This window comes from Anas acuta, chromosome 1 (genome assembly GCF_963932015.1).
Source record: "Anas acuta chromosome 1, bAnaAcu1.1, whole genome shotgun sequence".
Classification (NCBI taxonomy): Eukaryota; Metazoa; Chordata; class Aves; order Anseriformes; family Anatidae; genus Anas; species Anas acuta.
In genome coordinates this window covers 3,683,518-3,709,555 of record NC_088979.1, presented here as the reverse complement: position 1 = coordinate 3,709,555, position 26,038 = coordinate 3,683,518, and the positions used below count along the sequence as shown (strand labels likewise).

The window sequence follows — 26,038 nt, the reverse complement described above, 5'->3', positions numbered from 1 at the left end:
CATCTCGGGCCTGATTTGCACAAAGCACTTGAAAAGGATCCTTTCAGTGTGATCCCTCTGCTTGGAAAGAGGATAAGAGCCTTATTTTTGAGAGTTAGCAAAATGGTCTAACGTGCTTTATTTGGATTACAGAATTCCAAAAAGCTTTTTTTTCTCCCCAAAAAAATCTGCCTTTTCTGTGCGTGTAGCTGCAAATTGCTTTCACACCCACCTGCAGTGGAGAATAAACAGCGTGCTCCTCGCTGAAAACCTCCTTCTGAAAGCGACGTGGCTTTTCCTCAGCTGTTTTGAAGCTGCCTGAAACGCAGCCTGGGAGCGCTGAGTGCAGGAAATGCTTTGAGCAGGTTATCTCTTGGCAAAGCATCCGAAATCTCAGCGGCACAATGAAACGCTGGGAACCTCAGGGGCTCTGAACAGTTTCCATTTTGAGGCTAGCAGTCGTGCCTGAGATGGCTGCACGCGCAGCTGATGTGCAGCAAAGGACAGCAATGGTTTGGAGCTGGTGGAAATCATTTGCTTGGCTTTTTTAATTTTTTTTTTCAAGCATCACCACCCAGGAGCTGTGCTAACCCAGCTGTTTTTTTTCCCCCCCTTAAGAGAAGGGAGGATTTAAGACGAAAACAAAAAAGTGCTGAAGGTTATTTTGCAGAGGGGACTATTTTTTTGCTGCTCTGACGATTTTGGTGCTGGGAAGAGGGGGATAGGAGGAAGACAGCAGCCATCCTGTGGTGGAAAACGGCTCCCTCCTTATTGTCATCAGGGGAAGTAATGCAGACCTCCTGGTGGCTGCTGGTGACTGGCATTTCAAACCACGCTCAGGCCTGACACTCTGCCCCCAGGCTTCACAGCTGAAACTGTGCAGGCTTTTTAGTAATTTGGTCTTTGGGGTTTAGTTTCTCCGTCTGTACAGCAGGATTTATTTTTTTTTGTCTCGCAGGGACGTTGAAATCTGTTTAAGGTTTCTAAGAAAATAGAATTGGTGGTGGTGGGAACCACACAGGACTGGGAAACGGAGGCGCTGAGTAGCTTGTAGCTGCAGGATGCCATCCTGCTTCACGTTAGCTCTCTCTTATCCCCTGGAAAAGGTGGAATTGAGTCAGTGTGAGGTTGGTTCTACTGCCCCTGCCTTCAGGGAAGGCTTAGGGAAGATTTTCTTTTGGTGGCAAATCTAGAGCGTCTCATGGATGTGGTGCAAGATGACAGGCTTTGGGTGTAGCAGAGCTCAAGTTTTGGATTTGTATCGTAGGTACGAAGATAAATATACACCAAATGAAAAGGGTTACCTGAAGGGGAAAAAAAACAACACATTTTTTGATAATATAGTAGGAAATCTGAAAGTAGAAAGACAATTTTAGTACCACTTTGGATCAAACCAAAATGCAGAGAGCAAAGATGTTAAATCCACGTTATCCACCTTATTTTTTGTCGCAGAACCAAAAATGAGTTTTGTTTCCTTACTGCATGCTTTAAAACATCCCTAAGTGTAGAGAACTAAGCCTTTCCATGTTCCATTAACCATCTATTTTAACCTGTCAGGATAAAAGTCACTTAGGTGGCTGTTTGATTTACAAGCAATAACTGTACCAGACCGCAGGCAGCAGCCAGTTGGGCAGATATCAGTACAGCAGCTTGGAGTTTGTTTTAAAAAGGCAGCTATATTTCAGAGCTGCCTGCTTACACGAGCCCAGCGTGTTCCAAGCAACCTTTCCCAGCCACCAGGAGCAGTTAGATTTCCCAGCAGCGTAACGCAAACGCCTCGTTAGCTGCTGGGGAAAGCTGGAGCTTTTTCACTTTTGGAGTGAAATCTGGAACTGCTCTGCCCTGTGGTTCCCGTAGGGCCGCGGAGTAACGTGGGCTGACAGACTTACTGCTGCCTCCGCCAGCCTCCAGGAAAAATGGAGATGCCAAGTCCCAAGGTGCAAACTGTTTTGTAGCGCGTGTTTTCCTGCTGCTTCTGCTGCCCATTCTCAGGGTGAGGAAAAGCAGGATGCAGGAGTAGCTGCCTGCTGCGTTCTGTGTGCATTTCAGCCTCCTGCTGTCTCAACGCTTTTTTTTTTTCCTTCTTTTTCTTTTGCTTCAGTGATCTTCAGAGGCTCGGGGAGCTGCAGTCGGAGCTGGCAGGGATGGCAGACTTCACGGCGACTTACCTGCAGTGTCAGCTCCTCCTCATCAAGGTTTGACTTCAGCTGGCTTTCTAGGGCTCTTCTTCACAATGCCCCCAATCCGTGGCAGTGATGGGACTTCTTAAATGAAAACTGATCTGTGGTGAAAGCTCAGATTCAGCGGATTTCTGATATCCCTGCTTCCCTTCTGTGGCAAATAATTTATGTGGTAACTTTGCAGCTAACACACCATCGCACAGCTCTGCTGTTGCACGTACAACTTCTGTTGGCTCATGTGCGTTTTGCCAGCAAAGAGCTTATTTCCTAACAGAAATCACAGTGGGAACAGCCACTCTGCAGCCTTTCACGTTAAGAGAGTTCGCTTTTCTCTGCAAGAGACCGCTGGAATGCTTTTTGCTAAACTGCTGCTGAAAGTGGAGTTTTTCTAGAATCTTTTGTAGCCAGCTTTTTTGGCACCAATGCCAGAGGAATTCTTAAGGCTTGATTGAGCAAAATATCAGTCGTGCTTTACCGTGCTGAAATGATCTGTCCGTTTGGTATTAGCAGATGAAGTGGTTCTTTTGACGCCACGGCAGCAACCCTTTTTGAAGTCAGCTTAAAGAGGAACTCAGTTTTTTGCTTTGCTCCTCAAGCTTTAAGCTGATAGCAGCGTGTGAGTGAGTTTAAGTCCTCAAACATAACCTGTACATATGGAGAGACCACAAACAAGTTTCCAGAAGGGATGCAGTAAGAGCTTTGTTACGTAAAACCAAGAAGGAATTTCAATTTCTCTAAATACGTAGCTGCTGCTTGGAATATAGCAGCCCTCAGCTCCTTGGAATATGTTTGTAACCCAAAGAAAACGTAGATGAGTGGTGTTACAATTCCCTTTGTAGTTAATTGAGGAATTAATTATCCTTAATCAAGGACCACTTCCAACCCAAACCATTCTATGATTCTCCAAAATTCAGAGCTTCTCCCAAAGCAGAATGTGCAGGGGACCAGCGTTTGGAGATGGCCTCGGTGCCTTTCTCCAGGGGCTGACTGGAGTGAGCCACTCTGCAGTGCTCTGTCTGGAAGAAGTGGGTAAACACTGCCCAAGCCGTTCTTTCCTTGAGATGTAGAAGAAACAGTCAGCCTCTCAGTGATGGAGAGGAGTAAGCAATGTGGTTGAAATTAAAACTAACTCCTAATATCATGCAATTAGGAATTTTGAGGCAGCAGAGAGAACCCTGATGTCAGAGCAGCCATTTTCAGTAGATTTCTTTCCAATTGTTTCTTTTCCCACCACAACAGAAACTACTGGAGGGGAAAAAAGCATTTGAATTTTCCCAGCCCCTCAAATGCCAAAAACTTCTGGACTCTAAAAGGCTCTACGTACCCTGCCCTTCGAAGGGATCCCATTTTTAAATGGGATTCTGGGGCCAGCCTAGGTGAATGATACAGCGTGCAGGTTCTTGAGCTTTGGCTACAGCCACTTTTGGGTTTTCTTGTATCTGAGGTCAGGCAGCTTTAAAACAAACAAACAAAAAAAAAAAGTGATATAAATCATCCAGTAAAACCTTCTGGATTGTTTCTAACATAAACCAAAAAGCAAATGGGGTTTCTATAGTGCCAATACCAGCAGCTGTGCTACGCTCAGTAACTCCAGGATCTTTTTGGGCAAAAAGGGGGTGGAAACTGTCAACAGGAAGGCTCAGAAATATGACGGCGTGGGTGCGTTTCTGGGGACAGTTGTTATTGTTTCCACTTTCTGCCTGCAATCTGAGAATGCCCAGCTCTTAGTCTCAAGGAGGTGATAATGCAGTGGGTTATTGTTTTGCTAATAAGCGGCTGTGTTCTGCATGAAGTTCTCCTTAAAAAAGTACTGAAAAGTCTGCAGCTCAGCCAGCCTCTCGTTCCCAGCATTGTTAATGTTATTCTCAACTTCAGTTTCTTATTTTATAGCTATGTAGGTGTCTGGGTGTGCTTATATAAAAACACAGATATTGGAGGCTTCAGTGCCCTGTGTTGTGCTTAAAGGCAAAAAGAAACCTTTGCCCTGCTCTTTCAAACAACCTGCTGGTGTAGAGCCAAAAAACAGGGCAAGTTCCCTGTTCCTAAGCCCATTTCATCTAGCACAGGGTTGTAATGCTTAGACTCAACTGGGTGTTTATGATCACATTTCTTCATTTTCTTTTGTAGGCCTTGCAGGAGAAGCTGTGGAACGTGGCGGCTCCTCTGTACCTGAAACAGAACGCGTTGGCATCTGCTGCGGCCAAGCAGGTGAGGCTGAAGCAGCCTGGGCTGCGTCCTCAGATCCAGGGATCCTGATCTGGGGGCAAGTCCTCAGATCCGAACTTCCTTGGCCATGCAACAACAACGCGTTTCTGACCTTCTACCACAGTCTGTCCGAGTAAATCTTAGCTCCCCAAAGCAGAGCAGTTTCTGTCATCTTCAAAGGATCAAATCAGGTGGGACTGGGGGAAATTTATGACCACTGGAAAAAGGCAAACATCACACGTCTTCCTGAATAGTAAGAAAAAGTGGAGAGCTGTTTGTGATGTTTGACAATGTGATCCTGGAAAAAAACAAAACAAAAAACAAAGCTAAGTTCTTCTATCTTAAGGGACAAAATAAGCTATTAAATAATCAGGAAACAAATCTAAAGTAAAAGCAAGTTCCTGGATCTGCTGGGAAGTTAGGCTGACGTTTTGAGTCTCCAGTTAATTAAAATGTTTTAAGAGGCAGCTACTGCTGTGCATCACAACCTCCTGTGCTGTTGACAGTTGTCCCCAGGGAAAACAAAAGCCTATCAGCTTCTTAAATCTTCTCTAATTGAACTGTCGTTCTTGGGTGCCCTTCTTAGCAGCGTGTGGACCCCCAGGGAAGTTTTTCCTGTTGTGACTGTGAGTGTAGATCACTTCCCGTCAGCGCAAGGTGAGGGAATCTTATTAAATAACTTGTAAGTTGTTGCTTCTGTACAGTTTTACTGAGCCCAGTGGTATTAATTTCAGCACTTCTCTTGTCTAGTTAAGCCCATCTATTCAGCAGATAAATTTTTGTTGCCCGTGCCTGGGCAACAAAAATTGAAGTCTGATGGCTTGTTACCCCCGTGGTGTCTGTCTGACAGATTGTGGAAGAAACGTACAAGATGGAGTTCATGTACAGCGGGGTGGAAAACAAGCAAGTGGTCATTATCCACCACATGAGACTGCAGGCGAAGGCCTTACAGCTGATAGTGACGGCGCGCACCGCCAGAGGGTAAGGACGGTGAGAAGAGCTTCTTAGGGTTACCTGGAAGCTTTGCATCCTCAAGCTTTGTTTCACAGAGTGTCAAGGCTAAATTATACACAGAAAACATCATGGCTTAGCAATAAGCAGTTGCAGAATGAAGAACCTTGTGTCTTTGGTGTAGCTACATAATGGCACGGTACTAAATCAGATGACAAAATTATTGGGAAGACGTGTTTGGAGAGATGAGCTCTCTCAGGTACAAACATGCAAGAAGAAAACTAGGGTAAAAACATTACGTTAAAAACATTGTCAAGAGTGTCTTAGAATTGAAACTTGGGTCATATTTAAATGAGGAAAAAATGACATATTGAAGAATGCAACAGCCACATTACTTTGTTCTGAGCTTAAATCATCAGGAAAGAATTGCCTTTTTGACTCATTTACTACCAACGTTTGTGGGACAGCCAAAATGCACAGTTCAGGTAACAGAAGAGGCTCCATGAAGTTCATTTTGGCTGCCCAAGTGAATAAAGTTATGCTTGGGTTTAAATGGCTCTAGAATTAGAAGTTCATCTAGTGGAGTTAGAGCAAGGTGGTTTAAATCCTTTTTTTTTGCTTACTTTTGCTTTGAATCTGTTGCTATCAATTTGTTGTGTTGCCATAGAGGTCCGTGATATATTTGCCTCTTACCCTCTTTTATAGGTGGAAAGTCAATATTTTCTAGCCATGGCTTTGGGAACTTAGTGCCTTATGCAAACACAAGGGACTTTTTGTGGAGGGGGCTGTGGATGGAGGCAGGAAAATGGCAGCTGATTTCTTTTTTCTCCTGGGGAGAATGCATTTCTGGAATTGTCTTTAAGATCTTACAGTTTTAAGGAGCTTGAACTGGATTTCAAAACACCTCAGTGCTTATGACCACAGAGCCAGTTTTCTTTATTCAGAAATAAAGTGAGGAATGTTATCTTCGTTACAGAGTGGAACCCCTTTTTGGGATGTGTGAGAAGTTCCTACAGGAAGTAGATTCCTTTCAGAGGTGAGAAATTCCATTGCTTTTTTGCTTTGTATTTTAGAGCTGAAGTTGATGTGAAATGTTCTGAAGGCTGGTGACAATTCTTCTGTATGTAACTTGGTGTAGAATGTGCCAAACTTGGCTTTCCTAAGTATGTAAAACTGAAATAAAATGAAATAAATTCATAGCCATATAATGGGGGAATTCTGCCCTAAATATAGGATATTTGTTTTCCCTTTTGCTCACTGAACCTACGGGTCAGGCTCTGAAAGAGGCTGTTACAAAATCCCACCTCTTCAGCAGGGTGCTAGGACGAGCAGTTCTGTACCACAGGCCCTTTCAGATCTCTCTGGAGTTCGTGTGGGGTTTTTCTGTACTTGGAGCATTTTTCATGTTTGCAAAGTATTTGGAGGTGCTTTGTGATCCCTCGTTCACTTCACAGCTTTTGCATTTACTTGATAATTGCCATCAAATTACCTGGGCCCATTAAAGGTCATTACCATCGGGGAATATCCCATTCATTTTTCATCCATTCACATCTCCCTTCCCCTGTTGCTCTCCTACGTTAGGCCCTGCTGTCATGAGATAACGATAAAGCAGGAAGGAAATTCCATTCTAAACATCGAATCAGGAGTGTGACAAAAGAGGAATTTCTCTTTTCCTCATGCCAAATTTCCAACTTTGAAGTTAAGAAGTGGACAATCTACATGCTCAACGTGGGGATCATCTTATATTTGCACTGTGCTCTTTTTGCACTAGAAAGAGAGGTTCTTATTCCATCTTATCCTCATTTGGAGGTCTAAAATGGGTCAGATTAGCGATGCACAGGTTTTTCCTTGGAGTCAGAAGGGAATTAGCTAGACCAGAGACAGGTATCCAGAGGTGACTGAGCAGATTCCACCTCTAGTTCTTAATTAAATTCCTTTCTACCTATTGTTTACATGTTTGATGGTTGAGTGTGACAGCAGAGAGTTGGACCTATTCCATCACGATTAGCTTATTTGGTAGGCAGTGCACGGGACTCTTCCCTTCCTTCCTATCTTTTCCTCACGCTAGATCTTGGGATCAGCAAAACTGAATCCCTTTGTCTTAGGAATGCAACTCCTACAGGCTGTGAGGAATTCCACAAAAGAGAAACTGAGTTTTAACAGATCTTGTCAGCTGTAAGGTCGCCTAGAAAATGCCTCTACATGTAAAATCCCCGTGTCTAGGTCGTGCAGCCTCAGCCTGCCAGATTTGAGCTGCATCACACAACAGAGTAGGTGAAATTTGCTGTCTGAGCAGTGATAGTCACAGGAGAGAGCACATATTCCTAGGAGAGGGTGATTTTTCTCTGTCCTTGCCAACCGTGAGCTGGTGCCAGAGGCTTCCGTTCAGGGACTTTGAACTCCTCTCGAGCATCACCAGGATCTTGAAGAAAATCTCACTTCCAGGGCGTTAGGACCTGAAGCTGGTTTTTGAACAAGCCCAGAATTCCTGTCCAGGCTTAACCCTAGGTGAAAACACAGCCCAACGCTGGACTTGACAAGCAGGGAGGAGAGCCCGTTGATCAAGAGGCTGTTCACCTACAGAAACAGTGCCTTTTATTCTATATTTTCACCAAATTGCACAAAGCATTTACTGGGCTTACAAAATAATCCTGCTAAATGTGGCAGGAATGTTGCTGACAGTAACAAATAAGCCCCCAGGGAGTCAGTTTAACAAAGTGTTTTGTGGGGATGTATGGTGCTAGACCAATTTTGTTTCTATATAAAGAACAAGAAATACCAAATTCTCCTCTTGTGAGCAGCTCTTGTTATGGAATGAATTCTCTTCTGTTCTTGACCTCTGAACTAGCTTATTTTTTTCCTACTGATTCTAGCTTAATTGTTAAAATTTTACTACACAAATATAACAATTAATATTCTTATTGGTAGACCAAAGCCATTTTGGAAACTTTGCTGCAGCAGAAGGTCAGAGAATTCATGTGTTGGGTGCGTGGCTATGTTAGATCCTCTAATGAGTCAGCAATTTAGTGAGCCACATGAAAGAGCAGAACATAACGAGGCATGTGCAGCTCTTCCCCAAGATGTACCAACCTCCAGAGTTTACAAAGCAACTTTAAGAGGAGTGGCACTTCCATCCAACTGGATTTCTTCCTCGAGACATTGAGATTGAATGCGGAGTGCTGGAATTGCCTGTAATTTCATTTAATTAGCACTCTTACTGTCAAAACAGCATTAGAGCGGCACGTGCAGTCTTGTGTGCACACATCCTTACAGCAGCTGGTTCCCATGACTGTGCTGTTGACTTCACTTCAACATTTCTACCTCCTTCTGTGCAAATCCAGTTTCAAATCCAGATTCCTTTGCCTGCTAGGCTCTATGTTGATGCAGGACTTAAGAAATGAGTCCTGCGTAAACATTGGTGTTGTCAACTTGAACACAAGGTATGGTCCTAACAGAGCTAGCCAAAATTATTTTAAGTATGAGTTATGCATCAGAAATGGAATCTGTGTCTCATTCTGTCACTGTAACTAAATATAAAGATAAACCAGCTTGTCTGAAGATAACAACACCATTAAATGTTGAAATAAGCTTTTTTTAATCAATCTTAATACAGGTGTTTCATCTCTGAGCTCCCGCGTATGCAAGGCAGTTTTGTAGATAAATTGCTGGACTTGATGCCCAGACTTGTGACATCCAAGCCTTCAGAAGTGGTCAAGATTCTTCAAACAACGCTGCGACAGAGTACCTTCCTCCACCTTCCTCTTCCAGAGCAGGTCAGTTTAATGCAGAGAATTAAAATGCCAATAGCCTTGCAGGCTGTCTTCAGCTTCCTAATAGTTCCTAATAGCCCATGAAGATTTTATCATGGACTCGCAGCATGTTCCAAGTTGGAAGGGAGCCACAAAGAGCATTTAGTCCAACTCCTTTATTATTGGAGTGTTATTTCATATTATAGGTGTGATTTCATCACCTTTTTCTCCTCACCTAGCATCCCTAAGACTATTGCTAAAAGTCAGGAAGATTTAATAATTCCTGGCGGTATCTAAAATGATCCAAAGTTCACGCACAATTTCTCTGTTAAGAACAGTAATGATTATCTCTTCCCTTTTTTTTTTCCTCCTTTATTTTTGGCAACCGTTTGGCCTCTTGCAGCTCCACAGAGCGAGTGCGAATATCATTGAGCCGACGGGTGAATCCGATAACCCTCTGAGGTTTACCTCGGGGTTGGTCGTGGCACTGGACATCGACGCAACTCTGGAGCACGTGCAGGATCCCCAAGGAACTGTTAAAGTTCAGGTAAGCAGTCGCTTGATGCAAATGCCAACAAGATTATGCCTTAGGGGTGGTTTGCTTAAGGATGCCAATACCTCTAAATTGCAAATAATTGTTTGTTTTATTAACAGTGTCAGTGACTTCTGAATTTGAAAGCACCAAACTAGTGCATCTTGTACAAATCTAGTTGTCATTCAGTTTGGTTTTTTGCCTTTTTTTTCCCTATAGGTGTTGTATCCGGATGGACAGGCGCAGTTAATCCATCCCAAACCCGCTGACTTTCGAAATCCTGGTCCTGGAAGGCACAGGCTGATAACTCAGGTTTACCTCTCGCACACAGCATGGACAGGTAACGCTACCAGTACAAGTTCACGTGGTTGTGTTGCTGTTCATATTCAGTCGCAGTTGGCATTTGTGCTTCCCTGTGAAAGTAATTGGCTTGTGGGCTTCAAGCAACAAAAGCAAAGAGTTTTTGGCAGCTCCCTTTCTCCTGTTTCCTTTTAAACTCTTCACATTTATTCAAATGTGGGCTTTTTCTCTGAGCAGTTTATTTTCTGTTAATAGGATTTGGTGATCTATGTTGTTAATGAAGGCATTCTTTTTCTTTTTTACTGTTCCGCTTACTCCATTTAATATAGCACCTCCACAGTCTATTTGTTCATTCTGCTTATCTTTGTTTTGATTTGGAGAAGAAAAAATGGTATTGTTCCTGCAGCTGGAAGCATCTGGATTTAAAGGTTGATCCTGTACCAGAGGGAGCTGAATTGGGTCCTTATTTTTGTTTCTGCAGTGTACATGGGAAGAGCATTTGAATCCCAGGGGATTCTGCTCTGGTGTCTCCCCTAGCCAGTATTTCAGTTAATAACTTTGACATCGGCACTTAGGCATATAAAAGGTGGAGTGGACGTCAAGCTGGGACAGGTTGAGAGAACAGGATCAGAATTCAAAGCAATAGACAAAATAAAAATGCCTTAATTTATGAAAAATAAATTCATTAAGGCCAGTAAAAAGTGTGCGCTCAGGAAGGAGGATGCCCAAATAAAAAATGGGGTTTAAGTCTTGGAGATTAGAAGCAATAGCAGTGGCTGTGAGCTATAAATTGAAGAGGAGCTGTGGTAAAACGAATCTTAGGGTGGTGTTAGCTGAACTGTGGTATAACCATGGAAAAAAGGTTATTTTTTGTGCTCCATCTGGTACCGATGAGGTCTCAGAGTGCCACTGCAGTGCTGGGCCTCTCATCTCTAAATTACATAGTTGCCTGTAGGTTTCGATAATGTGCTCTGTAAGAAAAACCTAAAAGGATCGTGTTTTTCAGCCTAGAAGGGGAAATTTTTGACATTTAGCCCAGCATGCTCTGCTGCTCGGTTGTTCTGTGTGGGCTAAAAGCCTGCTTTCATTATGACCGCTGGGAGGAGAACAAAGTGAGATCACCTTGTGGGCAGTATCGGGAATATTTGTCTAACTGCTGAGATTGAAAAACAGGGAAAAAAGCTGGCTTGCAGGACCTCCAGCTGAAGAGAATCTTTGAGTAATCTCCTGTGCTGTGGGTCTTCCCAGACATCATCTGGATTTTACTTGATCCTGCCATAAATATAGAGAGGAAGGCCTGCTAGTTCTCTGCTTTTTAATGAATTTATCATTATTGGGTTGGAATAACTTTTAACGGTTCTATTTGAAGTTTGTTTTGAATTTACTCATAGGATTTTCTTTTTAAGCTACAACAAAGAGGCAGAAGGGAGTAAAGCAGCGCTTAATTCTGTGCTGCCTGCGATGACAAGGTTGTGTTTCCAAACACCAGGCTGGATTCTGATCTCTCACCCTAGAATTAGAATATGTAACATAAAATTTCGTTCAGCATTGCTTGTTCACTCCGTGAGGGACTCATGTTTGGCTTGTTCTGTTTCTTTTTCTCCTCAGAGCCGTGTCAGATTGAAGTGCGGCTGCTGCTGGCCTACAATTCCAACCGGAGCAAGGCGACTGCTAAGGTTCCCAAATCGACCTGGAACGAGAGCATGGAGGCTCTCCCGCAGCCTGAAAACGGCATCGAGGGGACCATACCCTTCAGCAAACCCGTCAAAGTTTACATCATGCCCAAACCTGCCAGGCGGTGAAACCTGCCACTAAGAGAAATACATTTAGGGGGTTGTTGGGTTGAAAACGAAACCCATGTGCTGCGTTCCAAGGCACCAAACCAGAACAGTGTTATGCTTCTACAAAACGTGTCAGCCTGAAAAGTAAAGGTGCTGAAGAACGTTGGTCACTGTAAGAAGCAGATAGACTGATGCAGGAGTTATTCAGGTAGCTGAGGAGTTTCGAGGAAATGTTATTTCTGTATTGAATCAACAAAATCGAGGCAATTCTCAGTCAGCATTCCAGTAATAACTGCGTTGGGCCAGAACTCCTCAAGGCCTCTACGTTTTCCGCTGAAGCCATTTACCATGTAAATGCTCAGGCATGTAAATCTCTGCTTTTTTTTTTTTTATTTTAGCAATACTCTGAGATGAAACTAAGGAGGTTTGATATATTTTCTTTTTTGTCTAAAACTTGTATTTTCGCATTGGTATCTAAATCCTTAACCAAAAAAAAAAATCTGAAGTGCTGTTGTCCTTGTATGGGAAGGGCCTTAGAGTGATAGCAACACAGCAGGGTGTTACCTTTTTGGTTTACATGAAAGGGAGTTGTATATCCCTCTGTCTCTCTGAATTTTAACCCACTCTCCTGTTGCACACTTGTATGCCTTTAGAAACGCTGCGATTAAATAGCAGGGGTTGAAAAAAAGATGGAATCCCATGCCACTGAGTCATACAGAATCTGTTTCTGAGTCCTGGTCTTGGCCTGAACTGGTGCTGCGATGGGAAAAGCTGTTTAGTTTTTCAATTTAGCAGCACTTCTGGCAGTTAAAGCCTGCCTGAGGTGTTGCAGGAGCTGAACACACTCCTGAAGCAGCTGTGCTGAGTGCCAGGGCCAGGGAGCCCCTTACCAACAGGACTTGTGGTCAGAGACCCAAACGTTCGGTCCTGTAATCTGCAGCCCCTTTTTTTGTCACCCTCTGTTCACAGAGGGCCTCAAACCTAAACTTGATATTCCGATTAGAGCAATTTGTGGCAATCTTTGGTGGGATTTTCTAGGAGCACTTAACACGTGAAACTTTGTAGTGCAGCAGCTAAATGCTACCTGTGTTCATAAATCAGGTTTTGTTTTTTTTTTTAAAGGCAATGATAGTGGGGGGGAAGGCTTAGTGCCTAAACGAAGCAGTGAAGAAATTTTCCACTTGTACAGAGATCAAAACCCCTTACGTGCTTTCCTACAATAAAATTGGAAAACCCATTCTCATTTGTTTCTCTTTCTTATAAGAGCGAACCTGCATGGTGTGGCCTAATAAGACATTACTGTGAGGCTTTCACGATATTTCTTAATTATTATTTTGTTTAGGACTGATATGTTGTGGTCTGAAGACTCCTAACCATAAAACTGCTCAGCTGGGGCTGCAGATAAACCCTCAGGGTGCTGTGTTCACCAGCTGGCCAGCAGAAACTCAGCCTTTCCTCCTGCTCCGTGGTTATCAGGGAGTTACGGTTTATCGTGTGCTCCCAGGCCACAGATGATCAGTCAATTCCTCCATTCTGGACGTTTTTTCATTGGGGATATCAAAATCTTGGCATCTTTCTCGTGAGTACTGGGCATATTTCTGGTATCTTCCTCCCAGGTGCTGTGCTTGAACTCATTTAACAGACGAAGCAAAGTTCAGGCTCATGCTGCATTGCCACTGAGAATCAAGCCCTGAAAGGCTTTGGAGAAGTTCCACATCTGTAACTTCAGGTGACTGAAATCACTTGAAAATTTAAAACCACTCGAATGTTTCAAATCCCCTAATAAGAGCTTCCTGTAGTTGGCTTCCCTTCTCCATACCATCCCAGAGTTCTCTTTCTCTGGCTTCTGCTTTAAATCGGAAGAAATCTGAGGTCCTCCTTTTCTGGCTGACCTCGTGCTTTGAGAACTTCGTGTTTAACTTTTCGGATTTAATTACACATTTTATTCAAGCCTAGTTTTGCGTGCTTTTAATGGGAAATTCATAATCAGGTCACTTAAGAGCATTGAAACTAATTGGGCTAATTCTTAGGCCTTTGAAACTGAACACTGCAATTACCGAGTCGAGGACGCTTAGAACAATGCGTGGATTTACTCAGAACAACATTGATGATTACGAGATGCTAACTCACAGCTTTGTTTTTACGTGCTTTTAAAAGTAAGCAGGTACAGTCACTACCAGCAGTACAAAGAAAGACCTCTGAAAGAACAGAGCACGTGTCTAAATGGGGACTGTATGATATCACTGTGGGTTCCAGCTCATGGAGAGGGATTTCCTCCGCATTCCTGTGCTGCTTACCCAAGTTGTTAGATCTTTTGACAAAGCTAGAGATCTAAGCGCTGTTTTTATCTTCCTTCACTCACCTCTGCCAGTTTATTCTGAGGAAGGGGAGCTGTAAACACTGCCTGCTGCCCCTTAAATGCTGCTCGTGTGGCGTTCGGTGCGTATCAGAGTTTTTTTGCAGCTTGCTGCTCCTCGCTGCCAGCTCGGGCGTGCTGCTCCCCGTAGATAAGAGCCGGGGACCGAAGGGTGTTCGGTGGCTGGAGCAGCCCAAGCGGAGCGGAGTATTTTGGGAACAGCCGACTTGGGCAGCTGAGCTGGGAGCGGTGACAGGAGGTAGAGCTGCAAGAGACTTGCAGCAGGTTATCTCCTTGTCGACACCGAGTTCTTGTGCTGCTGGGAGCAAGATTTAGCAGTTTAGAGACAGAAGTTTAAAGACAGAAACCCGCTTCCCTGCCAAGAAGTGGAATCTCCTGTATCCTGCCAAACGAAAGGAACAACCAGGAGGCCAAATGAAAGGAACAATTAAGAGGCTGTGGCACAAACTCACACACCTCTGTGTCACCTGGCACCATGCCGCTGCTGCTCCTGCCTGGGGGAAGGACAAAACCAAACGGGGTTGGTGGGGGAAGGAGCCCACCAAATTTAGCTCAAATGCAGGTTCTGGGTCAAGGAGTTCTGTTAAATGTGGCTTCGTCCAAAAATTTACGTCAGTGCTGTATGAAAACAAAAAACAAGCCACAAAATGAAAGCAGTAGGTAAGAGAGAAGGTGTTTGCCTAACTTCTAGTAGCATAACAGTATTTAATCAACTGGAATCGTCCCCTTTGTAAAAGCCTCTTCCTAATCAAGGCCTTTTTAAGGCCCACAAGATCATGAAATAACACAAATCTATCACTGCTCAGGAGGCAGCCCCCTGCTATTAGCTAACATCACACAAATTACATCTTTTACTCCGTGCAGGGTGGTAGAAGTTCCACTGGTGTTCCCCTGGGATGACTGCAGCCTTCTGGGTCGGACGGTCATCTTCTGCTTCACACCGTGAAAGTTATAAAGTTAGTAAGTTAGTAAGAAAAGTTAGAAAGTTAGTGAGAAAAACATGGTGGCGCTGCAGCGGCTGAAAAGGAGTTTTTGCTGGTTTGGGTGAGATTTTACCTCAAATGTAGCTCCACGAAAATATTGCTTCAATTAGGAGATTGCAAGATAAAACGTACAAGTACTCACTTTTCCTTCGCTTTTATGCCATGTTGTATTTGATCAGATAAAAGGTTTTAAATGGTTAGGAGAGCAAATAAACAAAGAGGCCACCGTATTTTGTAAATTTGGCTGTTCTTGGGTCTTTGGAAAGTCATCCAGTTCTCGTTACCAGTCTGAGCTGCTCTGCTGCTCCTTGGATAGCTCCAAGTCCCTAAGTTTTATTGTACTTTTGGTAATGTGCACAGCCTTAATCTGCTCAGGTGAAGAGTAAGTGAGCCTAGTAGAAAACCATAACCTACAATGGGTAACGTGTAACTGGTAATGTTAAGAGAAGCCCACCAAAGAAAAGAAACAGCGGAAGAGCAACTGAAAGAACTTTTAATCCTTTCACTGTAACAGCTCTTGTTGTGATGTGCAAACAGGAAACACAATGCTTGGTAAGAACCCTAACCTCCACCCCACGCTTGCTGGCAACACCTTGCTAACAGTAATTTAGACCAATTTCCTAAAAACTCATCATTTATGCTGCAAGCTAGCTCTGAGACAGAGTTTTTAGATCATTTGAAGCAGGTAGCGACTTCTTTAATACTTGCAAGACACACATTTCACAACTCCATACTCACAGTGCAGGTAATGGGAAAATTGTTTAAGGCACAGATTATAAATTTATTCCCCATGGACTTCTTTTTCTAGGCTCTATGTAAAATGTAAAAGTAGGAAGTCTTACAGTCTTGATTCATCTCAGATCTGCACAACCAATACCCTGACTGAAGTCACCAGCAGGAGGCAGAGTTGTTCTGGGGTTGCCCCTTTTATTTTTATTCATTTATTTTATCTTATTTATAAAGTGATCCTTCACCACCACTTGATTGTACTTGTCAGATGTTTTATGACAACGCTGCAGTAGCTAACCATGTAATCCCAGGCCATTTCCTAAGAAGAATATTCACATTTAATATCTTAATTTAACCCAAAGGTGAAAAGTGACCAGAATACGGCCGATATTCTAAAGTTTAGGTCCATCTCCAGAACATATGCAAATGGTTCTGTAATTAAACGATCTCATTAACAACCCCCCTTTGTGAGCACTCAGTTTGTTTAAATCCTAAGCTCATAAACTGCCCTTGCACTCGATTTCCAGCGCACATTAATGCTGTGGCATGTCAATCCCCACTGCTGGCTGTAACCTGAGGCAGCCGGGAGGCCTGCCCGTGACTTGGCCGAGGGCAGGGGCAGGCTCTGAGCCCGCGGTGCTTCAGCACGTTGAATGGAAGACGCCCCCCACCTTGACACCCCGAGCAGCCAGGGCGTTGTATTCTTCCACAGCCTTCTCGGTTTGCAAGACCACCACCTCGATCCCGTTTTTCTTTAGATAGTCCACAGTAGACAATGGAACCTCCAAAGGTAAAAGGTAAAAGCAAGGATTAGAGACTTCCCTCCCCAGCACAGGGCTTGAAGAAAAACCGATGAGATTTGTTAGCAGATGCACTTAAGTTACTGATAGTTGCCAAACTGATAACATGCTCAGATATTTCTAAGCTCGATACCATTTTTACTCTTCGATAAAGTTACGTGTACGTACACACCTCCCGTCCCTCCTTAATGCAGTGTAAAGTGCAGCCTTTTCTTACCAAAGGGAATGGAAGTTGAGCTAAAGGTAATTAGTGTAAGCAAGGTGTTGTTCAGCTCTCCAAAAAGAATTGCTTCTCACGAAGCTCGGCGCTTGTGAGCTTTGTGTAGCTGGTTTACCTGCTGCAGTGACACCGCCAGCGCTGCTAACAAAAAGGCCTCATTAGCCGAGTCTCCTAGCCTAGTCTGAGAGGGGGAGTAATGACATTGTAAAAAATCCTCCTTGTTTAAATTGCTTCTCTAGCAGAATGTCAGCCTTTTGACTGCTTGACATTGATGCTAACACAGAGGAGCTCACACGAGGCTTCTTTCGGGAAGAGGGTGACTCCCGGCAGGAGTTCAGTCATGCTAAGTCAGCAGCCTGAATTTATTTTCCCCTCTCGGTAAATCACTGTGGATTTTTTTTCCCCTAAAAAGAAGGGGAGGGAAAACAACCCCGGAACGAAAACCTACCTGCAGAGCCTCGCTCATGCCACGACCGATCACGACGGTTTGCACGCCCTTCTTGACAACTTCTTCAAGGTCAGCCGGCTGCACTCCTGGAGAATGCTGAGGGTGAGAGGAAGGAAATAATATTCAGAGTAGTAGCAGCATCAACCAGGAGGGCTTCAGCTACGGGTTCTGAGCCTGTTCCTCGATTAGTGGTGTAAAGTACCCACCAAAATGTACCACAGCCCCTGCACGGTGGTAATTTCAGCAGGTATTTCATAGGCAGGTGAAGGATGATTGTTAATCATTTGATGGCAATATCGACAGCCTTTATTAACCAGTTAAAAATGAATGATGCATTACACATCCCTAAAACATTTATGGCTTTTTGTAAATATTAAAAGTGAAATCAATAAATTGCAATACGTTGCTTCCTGTTTTCCAGCAAACAAAGCCTTTTTGTAGCAAAGATTGCAGTGAGCTCACGTTTACTCGCTTTAATCATAAGAGAGCTCCTCAAATAATTAAAATGATTAAATCCTTTACCAAAGAGGACTGAAACATATTGGATAGTGTCATTTCAGGTAACGGTTTCAATTTCTGCTCTATTCTTAATTTTGAGAAGGGAATATTTGAAACCCAACTCCTTTTAAAGAAAAAAAGAGCTCTAAGAGCACGTGGATTGTGTTTTTAAAGTACACTCGTTTGCTGCTAATAAACATAAACATACAAATCTGCAAATATCATGTAATATCTGAAGATAAACCTTTATTATGTTACACTACTCCCTCAGCCCCATTTCCATGGCTCTCTGTATGGCCAGAAGATGACCGACATATTGGCCCCTCCTTGGTGTGCGTTATTTTTTTTAACCCATTAACACTTTTCTTCTCTCCCTGCTCCTTTTTTTGCTCAGCAGCCAGCTCCTGTTATTTTGTGTTGTGAGCTTTGTTCCATGAGGTTGTGAGCTTTTCTCTTTGACATCCTTGTGTCCTCTCCTGTGTTTTTCTTCCTTCTGCCCAGGTTGCCAGCCCCGTAGCCTCCCACAAGGTGTCAGGATTGTTGCCAGCCCTGCCCTGTTCAGCATCAGCTTGCTGAACATGGTGAGAGCTTTCCAGTGGAAACCAACATGAGAGCTCCCAAAGCTCTGAGGGAAACCTTCCATATTAAGGTGCCGGTTCTAGGAGGTGGATTAAATTATCCCACCAAAGTATTAGGGTTAGTTGGGATGCAGAATTTCAGCAGCAGAGAGTTTACCATTAGGGTTGCATCCCCTTGAGGTACATTTACAGTTAAAATCCCCACCTAACACACAGGTGGCTTCATTCTGCGGAGCTTTCTCAGGCCAAACCACTGTAAAACCATTGCTAGTACGAGATAAAACATTGCAAGTTTGTGATAAAATAGGTAATGCTTTTCCTTCGGGGGTTTTTAAGGTAGGCTCAAAGCTTAGACAAAAAGAACAGGTACGGTTTCCTGCAATTACGTTAATTAGTTAGCTGGGGGAAGGTTTGCTGTCATATGATAAGCACTGCTGAGACATTAATGCCGCGGAACAAAAGGATTTGCCGCGGTTACACGATGATCAGGGGGCTTCCACCTGCTTTGTAGGAAAATAGTAGCGTCAGAGGAAATATGGACCATGGAGGAATAACTGTATCATCGCAGCTAATTCCACTGAGGTGACAGTGGGAGGGAAGACGGGCAGCAGAATTTCTTGCCCGTGTTGTTCCCTGGTCTCCTCGGGCCTCCTTTTTTCCCCGCTAGCAGGTTATTAGGGAGGCTGCCTTTTATCCCCCAGGGTTAAGGTCGGGAGGGAGAGCGGTGCTGGGTTCCAGGCCCTCGCAGAGCCAGTCGTGCAGTTTTTCCCTGCTGAAAGGACGGTGTGCCAGGCATCAGGCTGAAAGCAGAGAAGGAAAGGAAGGGATTTGTTTCCAACTGGAGTGCGGGGCACAAGGGGCACTGCTTTATTCCTCAGGCTGAGGGAGTAGCTCCCCCTAGCCCCAGGTAAAACACGCTCAAAGCACACATGCTACCACGAGGAAACACACAGAAGATGAGTGAATCCTATTGTTCCCAGTGCTAAGTGAATAAAATTCATTTATAATCCTTCTAGAGGAGGGGATGCAGTCTCTAAAAGGCTCATTTTAGCCCTGTATTTGTTGCTTGCTATTCGGTTTTAATGATCACCCAACTCCCCGTCTGGCTGCCATAACAGTAGGAGGGATGGGTCTGACCTTCAGCAGGAGCTTTAAAAGGATCCTATACAGGAAAACCTAAATAGGTCATTTTTTGTTTACTGATCACATAGAAAATATGTCATAAAACCTGCCTCTCTAAATAACGCAACTCTTCTTTTCTCCCCTGATTTTCATTTAACAGCCTCCTCTTCCTTGTGTCAACTGCAGGATTCCTCTGAGGACTTTTATGGGCTTAAAGCTTTCCTCTGTCACCTGAAGACATCCCCTGGATGCAGCTTTAGAAGGAAGGCACGTCCTCCTCAACGTCCTAACCCGAAACAATGCTTTGAAACGGAGGAATGAGATCAAAATGTGATCTGGAAACTATTGGGGAACGTTTCATGCCGCACGTGTTTTGCTTCTCCACTTGTGTGTGCACATAAACCGAGAAAGCATCACTGTGAAAACTCAGATTTCTCTTGAGAAGCAAAAAAGCCTCTTGCTTTGTGCCGTACACTCTTTATGGACTGAAATCTGAGAGCTTAAAAAGTTCTGCTCCCCAGGAGATGATCTAAGAAGCTCCAAACCCAAAGTTCTGCCTCTCGGTTGTGTCCAAATGAACACAGCAGCAACCTGGGGGGGCCCGCATGGATACAGCAGGGTCTAAGGCACGCTGTGTAGGTCTTTTTAGCTTTAATTCTTGCTTGGAATATGTGGATTATTGTTTTTTTAGTCAGCTATCTTAGTGCAAGCCCTGTTATGGGACAAACGATCAAACTGGGTTCCCAATATATAATGCTGCTGCTGAATTTGAAACACCAACACTATTCCATGTAGTGTTACAGGATTCTGATAGCAATTACAGATAAAGCTTAAGGGATACAAAAATTGCGCAGGGAATCCTTTAGTACATGGCCACAAAGCCAGGTCACTGCGGTTGGCAGTCTGTGAGCTTTTCGTGGAGGAATTGTTGCATCTGATGCTGTCTCTGCATACTCCTCAGAAATAAGTAGGAGAAACACCAGGGAAAGGGATATAAACTAAGCTGCCTGCATTGTTCTCTGCCAAACATGTACGGTCACTTGCTGAGGATTTCTTTTGACTTCCCATAAATTCTTTTCTATCCTATTCAAGACAATTTTTATGTAGTCTTAATAAAGGTTGCTACCAGCCTCTTATGAAAACTGCATTATTAATCAAGTCCTGTTCAAAATGCAGGGTGGGAAGTAAAAGGCAAACTCACGTTCGTCCCCGTTTCTCGCCAGTCCCAGGTCCGACTGCCTCCCGGCCACACTTTGCAGTCCTTGTAGGTGGTGGAGCAGCCCTTCACCTTCATCTGACCCCACGAAAGGGAAGCGATTTCAGGGGAAGACATCTCTACGCTGAACCAAAGTCTGGAAAAAAGGATATTTAATGCTTACCATCAGGCTAACACATGCGGCACATTAATGAAAAACCAAAATTGTGTCCTTGCCCCAAGGAGCTGGGAAGAAAACGCTGTTACAGGCTCAATCCGTGTGATTTTGTGGCACCAGAATTGGGCAAAGGACCAGCAGGTTTGTTAATTACCCATCCTCTTGGGGCTCTTGGAGGATTCGGAGCAAATCATTTTACACGCTACATCTGTTAAAGTATCAGGTACTCAGCTTTTAGAACAATCAACAGGGATCAGTTCCCTGGGTATCTTTCCAAATCTGGTTTTTAATCTTTTCGCTAAATATATGATGAAGAAGGTCAACTTTTCCTAAAATAATTGCGGGATGCAATGTTTCTTTGGCCCTCTAAACTACGCCGGTACGTTCCTGTTTATTAGTTTCAGACAGTAAATAAGATTAAAACAAAACCAAAACCAAACAAGCATGGTGTTGCCTTATTAGCTTTAAGGAAAGGAGAAGACAGTGAAATGTTGAATGCAGGCTTTAAACTAATGGACTTGCAGAGACCTAACGGGGTCGAGCCTTCTTCCTTGAGTCACTCCTCAGAGACACCAAATCTCCCAGTGCAATTTCTCAGGACAGTTCAGAATCCAAACAACATCGTTTTTAATGCCTAACCTCAATCTTTACTGCTTCAGTTTAATGATAAATAAATTTTAGTTCCCTTTGGCCTTCCCCTCGGCCACGCTCTCTAAATCTCTCCTTATTTTCTCATTTTTCCCCGACAGCCGGGCATTCAGGCAGGGGCGATGCCTTGGGAAGCACCACCTCGAAAGTTTCTGCCCTCGTCACAGTCCTTCAAGTAACTGCAACCTGATCGCCGCTGGGATTCTGGCACTCGACAGCAAGAAACCAGTCCCAGGGATGCCTTGGAAATGCTTTGGACTTGCTCGACAGCCAAGATCTGTGCCTCGGGAGTGACCTTTCTGCTTTCTGCCCTTCCAGTTCCGAGCGAAGAGGATGGTCTGAAGCCCGCGCCGCAAAGACAGATGCTGATTTCTGCAGTACAAAGAGCTCTGCTCCTGGCTGACCCAGCAAACCTCTGGCAGATCCTTCAAGATATCCAGATTCTCATCCTTTTCCTTTTTTTAATAATCCAAATTCCCCAAGAAAATCGATCATAGGAACCCTGGTGGTGCTGATTAAGGAAGGAGCCCTCACAAAGCAGAAATCTTTGGGTTACCAGGCTTCCAGCCCATCTTGGACATGAGCAGGCAGGCCATGAATCTCAGTGCCCTGCTTCAAACGTCGTGTGAAGTAGAAACAGCCTTACTTTGGATTCAGCACGGGACTGAGGCTGCCAGAGCTGCTGCTTCCCCAGAAGAACAGGGCAATTATTTCTTTCCTGCTCCTTTGTGAAGCTGGTGGCACACGCACCCTGCCAAAGAGGACGCCAGGCAAGCAGCTACAGGGGAGAGAAATTTGCCTGGATTCCCGTGCTCTGGATTCTCTCCTCACGTACCTACAAAGCAAGGGATTGACACACAAAAGGTCATCAGACTATTTTCCCAAAAGTCTGGTGAAGCAAGATTAGGGCAGAAGAAATAGCTATCACTAGTCCCAGCAGAGTGAAATCACCAAAAAGAGTAAAAGGCAGAATCCACTACCCAGAACATGGCTACAAAGAATTCAAATAAATTTTCCCCGGGCTAGTTTTGAGCAGAGACTGCAGCGAGGTGAATGGCGGAGAGGTAAATGAATGGTAACAACATTAGGAATATCAGATCTCCCAATCAAAATGGTATTTGCAAGGCTGGGTTAATGCAATCAAAGAAGCACAAACTGCAAATAGGATGGCGAATGCATGGCTTAAATCCATAGCGTCCAGATTCTGTCATATCCTCTTCCAACAGCACAAAAATCAGGGGCAGGAGCTAAGAGATATAACTCAAAAGCCATAAATGATGATTAGTAGTCTGAAAGCATTTCCCATCATACTGCCAGGGAATACCAGAAACGTGAGGTTATTTGAATTAGTGAAGGCATCTTAAATTGAAGTGAAGAAGAATGAATTTTTTTTAACAGGGACTTTGGACCTTCTTCACACAGGGCACGGTCCAGTCACTAATCAGCACGGATCGGGGAAATATTTCCCCGACAAATGAGTTGCTTTTTTAATTATTCACTATGCTATCTGCTGAAACAGAGTGCCAAGTAAGAATCAAATGAGCTGGATGCCACAAACTGGAAACTGCCATAGTCCAAACGTGACAGGGAGGGAGGTCCAGGAGGCGAGGAGCAGAGATGGCTGAGGAATCTGTAAGCAAAGCTACAGAAAACATAGGAAATAAAGGAAGCAGAGAAGCTTAAGAGGCAAAATACCAACTTATACAAGGAGATTGGGCTGAAATAAAAAAATATATAAAGCAATGGCTAGGATAGGGGAGGAAAAAATAAGTGATTAACCTAAAGAAACGTGACGTAGAAGTGTAGCTGGGCAAGCAGGTGGATTTAAAACTGGCAACGTTGCTGTTTCTTCTGTGAAGTTCAACATTTCTGCGAAGTATAACCTGCCAGGAACAGCTGGAATAAAAAAGGGGAGGGAGAGAAACGCTGTATTGACAGCCTGTTAAAGTAAATGTTTATTAAAAGCAAAGACACGCCCTGAGGTCACAGAGGGTAAAAAAGTGAATCAAGGTATCAAAATAAGTATCAAAGTATCAAAATAAGTATCAAGGCATGAAAATAAGTAAGCAAGGTATCAAGAAGGGGATGTGGTGCTCTAAAACTAACAGTGAGCAAGGTAAGTAAAAAGTAAGAAACTCCCCTGCATCAAAGCAACTTCATGAGGGTAGAAAAGCAGGCGAAGACTTAAAAACCGACAGCAGAAACGCAAGGGGGGAGGATAAGCGAGGTTTAAAGAAGCAGACAGGACAAGGACTGAGGTAAAGTTGGAAAAAAAATATATAAATATATATTTTGCTGAGGAGCCGCGGGACGGCGCACACAGGGAGGAGAGGGGAGGGCAGGCAGCCAGCTTGTGACAGGAGGCGAGGCAGGGTGCAAGGACACGACAGAAGCGAGGCTCAAAGCTGCCTAAAAACTTATTTTTATTCCTATTTCTCCACAGCCCCCGACGCCGCCTCCCTCCCACCCCTTCCCCCTCAGGGCCGTTAACGGCCGGCACGCGCCCGCACCCCACTCACCGGCCGCGCGGAACACCCACCCCCTCCCTCCCATCCTCCCTTCCCATTGGCCAGCGCCGCCTGTCGGCACCACCTCCCCTCCCTCCCATTGGCCCATCCACCCGTCCATCCCCACCCTTGCCCCCGCCCCCTCTATAAATACCCCCGCCCCGCCTTGTTTTCATTGCCGCGCCGCACGCGGCGGCGAGGAGCCGCCCGGCCCCGCGCTCCCGCCCCCTCCCCTCAGGCCGCCGCGGTGCATTGTGGGACCGTGGCGGCGCGCGGCTCGGCAGCGCCCCCCTCACTCCCTCCCCCCCCCCCCTCTTTGCTCCTTCTCCATCCCCGGCCCCAAGATGGCGGCGGCGGCTCCTCAGCCTCCATCGCCGCCTCCCCCTCCCGCCGCCGGCCCGGGTTGCCCGGGTTCCTGGCCCAACTTCGCCGTCGTTTGCTCGTTCCTCGAACGTTACGGGGCTCTGCTGGATCTCCCCGAGCTGCCTTTCCCCGAGCTGGAGCGCGTCCTGCAGGAGCCCGGCGAGCAGGGTGAGCGCCCCCCCCCCCCCCCCCCCCCCCTCACCTCCCCTCAGCTTTCTCCCTTTTTCCCTTTTCCCTTCTCTCCGCCGGCTCTGAGGAAGGACTGGGGGGGACGGTGGGGTGTGGGGGGGAGAGGTTGGTGACATAGAAGGGGTTTGGAGTGGGGGGGAACCGGGGCTGGTCCCCCCCCGCCTCCTCCCAGCCCCGGGGGTGGAGCGCGCTGAGGGAGAGGAGGGGCCTGGGATTCCCGGCGTGAAGCCCCGGGGGGGGCTGTGGCCTTTCCCCCCCCTCCTTTTTCACCCCTTCCACCCTTTTGGGGCTGAGCAGTTGCTTGGGGAAGGGGGAAGATTCCTCCCCTCCCCCCCCCAATAGAAGGTGGGGGCTCCCCCTTTTCCCCCACCCCAATATCGGCTGTGACCCCCCCCCCCACCCCCTCCTTCAGCCCCCCTGGGTTGGACTCGTGCAGGGAGATCGGCTTAAATAACTATTTATTATTATTTTATTTTTTTGCTCAGCCTAATGCTAGCAGCGGGCCTCCTCCACCCTGCCTCCAGCTGGGGGGTTGCTTCTGTGCTCCCCCCCCCCCAGTGTTTGCGTCCCTTTCTACTTCTCCCCTAAAATAAAAATACGGTGGGGGAGACCCAAGGCAATGCCCTCAGGCTTTTTATCTTCCCCCCTCCTTTCCCCCCTGCCTATGTGGGGTGAGGAATGGGGAAGAAGGGATGCGGGGGGGGGGCACCAGAAAAGCCCCGAGCCCTCCCCAGTGCTGCTATTGTAGGAAATCTCCTCCCCACACACACAGCCAGCCATTGTGCTTGCTCTCTGTCCTTCTCCCCTCCTCCCTTCTCTCCCAGCTGGGCAGGGGGTTAAAAACTTGGCCCTTTCCCCCCCCCCCCCATTTCCCCTTCCAGCCCCCCACCACCTGAGCTGGGCGAGGCGCAGGGTGGCTGGGCCACTCGGCCGTTCCCTTGCCAGCTGCTCCTCCTCTCCTCTCTCCTCCTTTTCCTCTCCTTTCCCTTCAGCAGCAGCAGCAGCAGAAGCTTTGCTTGCCAGCCTCTCCAATTCCTCTGCGATGGCTGTGGGAGGGCCCCGGGCAGCCGAGCGGCCAGGGGGAGGGCTGCGAGGAGGCGGCAGCAACAGCAACAGCAGCCGGGGATCCAGAGGGGAAGGTGCTTGTTGCTCTCGGGCTCTGTCTCGATTATTTCTCTGCTCCTTGCCTCTCTGCACTCTTGCCACATCGGGAGACCGCCGGGCTCACGGCGCATGCTCGCCAGGCCCCATAGAAACTTCCTGCTGCTGGAGAATCCCAACCCGGGGCTGCTTTTCCTCCCCCAAAACCCTCTTTTCTCCCCTTTTTTCCTCCCCATATCGACTCCCTCCTTACGAAAGCCACCCCGCGGCGTGGGGATTTGGGGGTGAAATCGGCGGGGGGGTGCTTCCTCGCCTGGAGGAAGCCGTCCTTCGCGGGGCGCACGCGTCCTGCCTGAGTTTGCACCAGCTGAAATGGAATGAGAAAAGCCTCCTCCGCCTCCCAGCTCACGTGCAGAGGAAAAAAC

General features: G+C 45.8%; 3 protein-coding genes across 7 annotated transcripts in view; 2 read left to right on the top strand and 1 right to left on the bottom strand.

Annotated features, from left to right (window-relative positions):
* INTS4 (integrator complex subunit 4) overlaps positions 1 to 12,914 on the top strand; it is a 30,217-nt gene extending 17,303 nt beyond the window's left edge. For both annotated transcript variants that reach the window (XM_068699230.1, XM_068699309.1), the window contains exons 16-23: positions 2,081 to 2,174; positions 4,287 to 4,367; positions 5,215 to 5,345; positions 6,292 to 6,351; positions 8,929 to 9,088; positions 9,468 to 9,611; positions 9,816 to 9,936; positions 11,505 to 12,914. In XM_068699230.1, coding sequence (XP_068555331.1) covers positions 2,081 to 2,174; positions 4,287 to 4,367; positions 5,215 to 5,345; positions 6,292 to 6,351; positions 8,929 to 9,088; positions 9,468 to 9,611; positions 9,816 to 9,936; positions 11,505 to 11,698 — 985 coding nt within the window. In that variant the 3' untranslated portion in view covers positions 11,699 to 12,914. The remainder of the gene's footprint in view (positions 1 to 2,080; positions 2,175 to 4,286; positions 4,368 to 5,214; positions 5,346 to 6,291; positions 6,352 to 8,928; positions 9,089 to 9,467; positions 9,612 to 9,815; positions 9,937 to 11,504) is intronic.
* Positions 12,915 to 15,513: 2,599 nt separating this feature from the next.
* On the bottom strand, positions 15,514 to 25,518 carry AAMDC (adipogenesis associated Mth938 domain containing). Of its 4 annotated transcripts, XM_068699655.1 has the most exons (5): positions 23,233 to 23,339; positions 22,100 to 22,288; positions 20,634 to 20,784; positions 17,235 to 17,330; positions 15,514 to 16,548 (listed from the first exon to the last, which is right to left on the bottom strand). In XM_068699655.1, exons 3-5 carry the CDS (start codon positions 20,763 to 20,765, stop codon positions 16,408 to 16,410), a joined length of 369 nt encoding a protein of 122 aa, XP_068555756.1. In that variant the 5' UTR covers positions 20,766 to 20,784; positions 22,100 to 22,288; positions 23,233 to 23,339; the 3' UTR covers positions 15,514 to 16,407. The 4 variants fall into 4 exon arrangements, with proteins under 4 accessions (XP_068555756.1, XP_068555682.1, XP_068555533.1 ...); XM_068699581.1 differs by lacking the exons at positions 22,100 to 22,288; positions 23,233 to 23,339 and adding an exon at positions 25,405 to 25,518; XM_068699432.1 differs by lacking the exons at positions 22,100 to 22,288; positions 23,233 to 23,339 and adding an exon at positions 23,973 to 24,018.
* RSF1 (remodeling and spacing factor 1) overlaps positions 24,263 to 26,038 on the top strand; it is a 55,822-nt gene continuing 54,046 nt past the window's right edge. The window contains exon 1 of the mRNA XM_068699116.1: positions 24,263 to 24,491. Coding sequence (XP_068555217.1) covers positions 24,305 to 24,491 — 187 coding nt within the window. The 5' untranslated portion in view covers positions 24,263 to 24,304. The remainder of the gene's footprint in view (positions 24,492 to 26,038) is intronic.

Bases quoted from the DNA above. Each gene is read 5' to 3' on its own strand.
- AAMDC (XM_068699581.1), bottom strand. From the start codon at position 20,765: ATGTCTTCCCCTGAAATCGCTTCCCTTTCGTGGGGTCAGATGAAGGTG. The intron at 17,331-20,633 runs GTGAGTTTGCCT...TCTCACCCTCAG, and splicing joins GGCGAGAAACGGGGACGAAC to CATTCTCCAGGAGTGCAGCC. The intron at 16,549-17,234 runs GTAGGTTTTCGT...TTACCTTTGGAG, and splicing joins GCATGAGCGAGGCTCTGCAG to GTTCCATTGTCTACTGTGGA.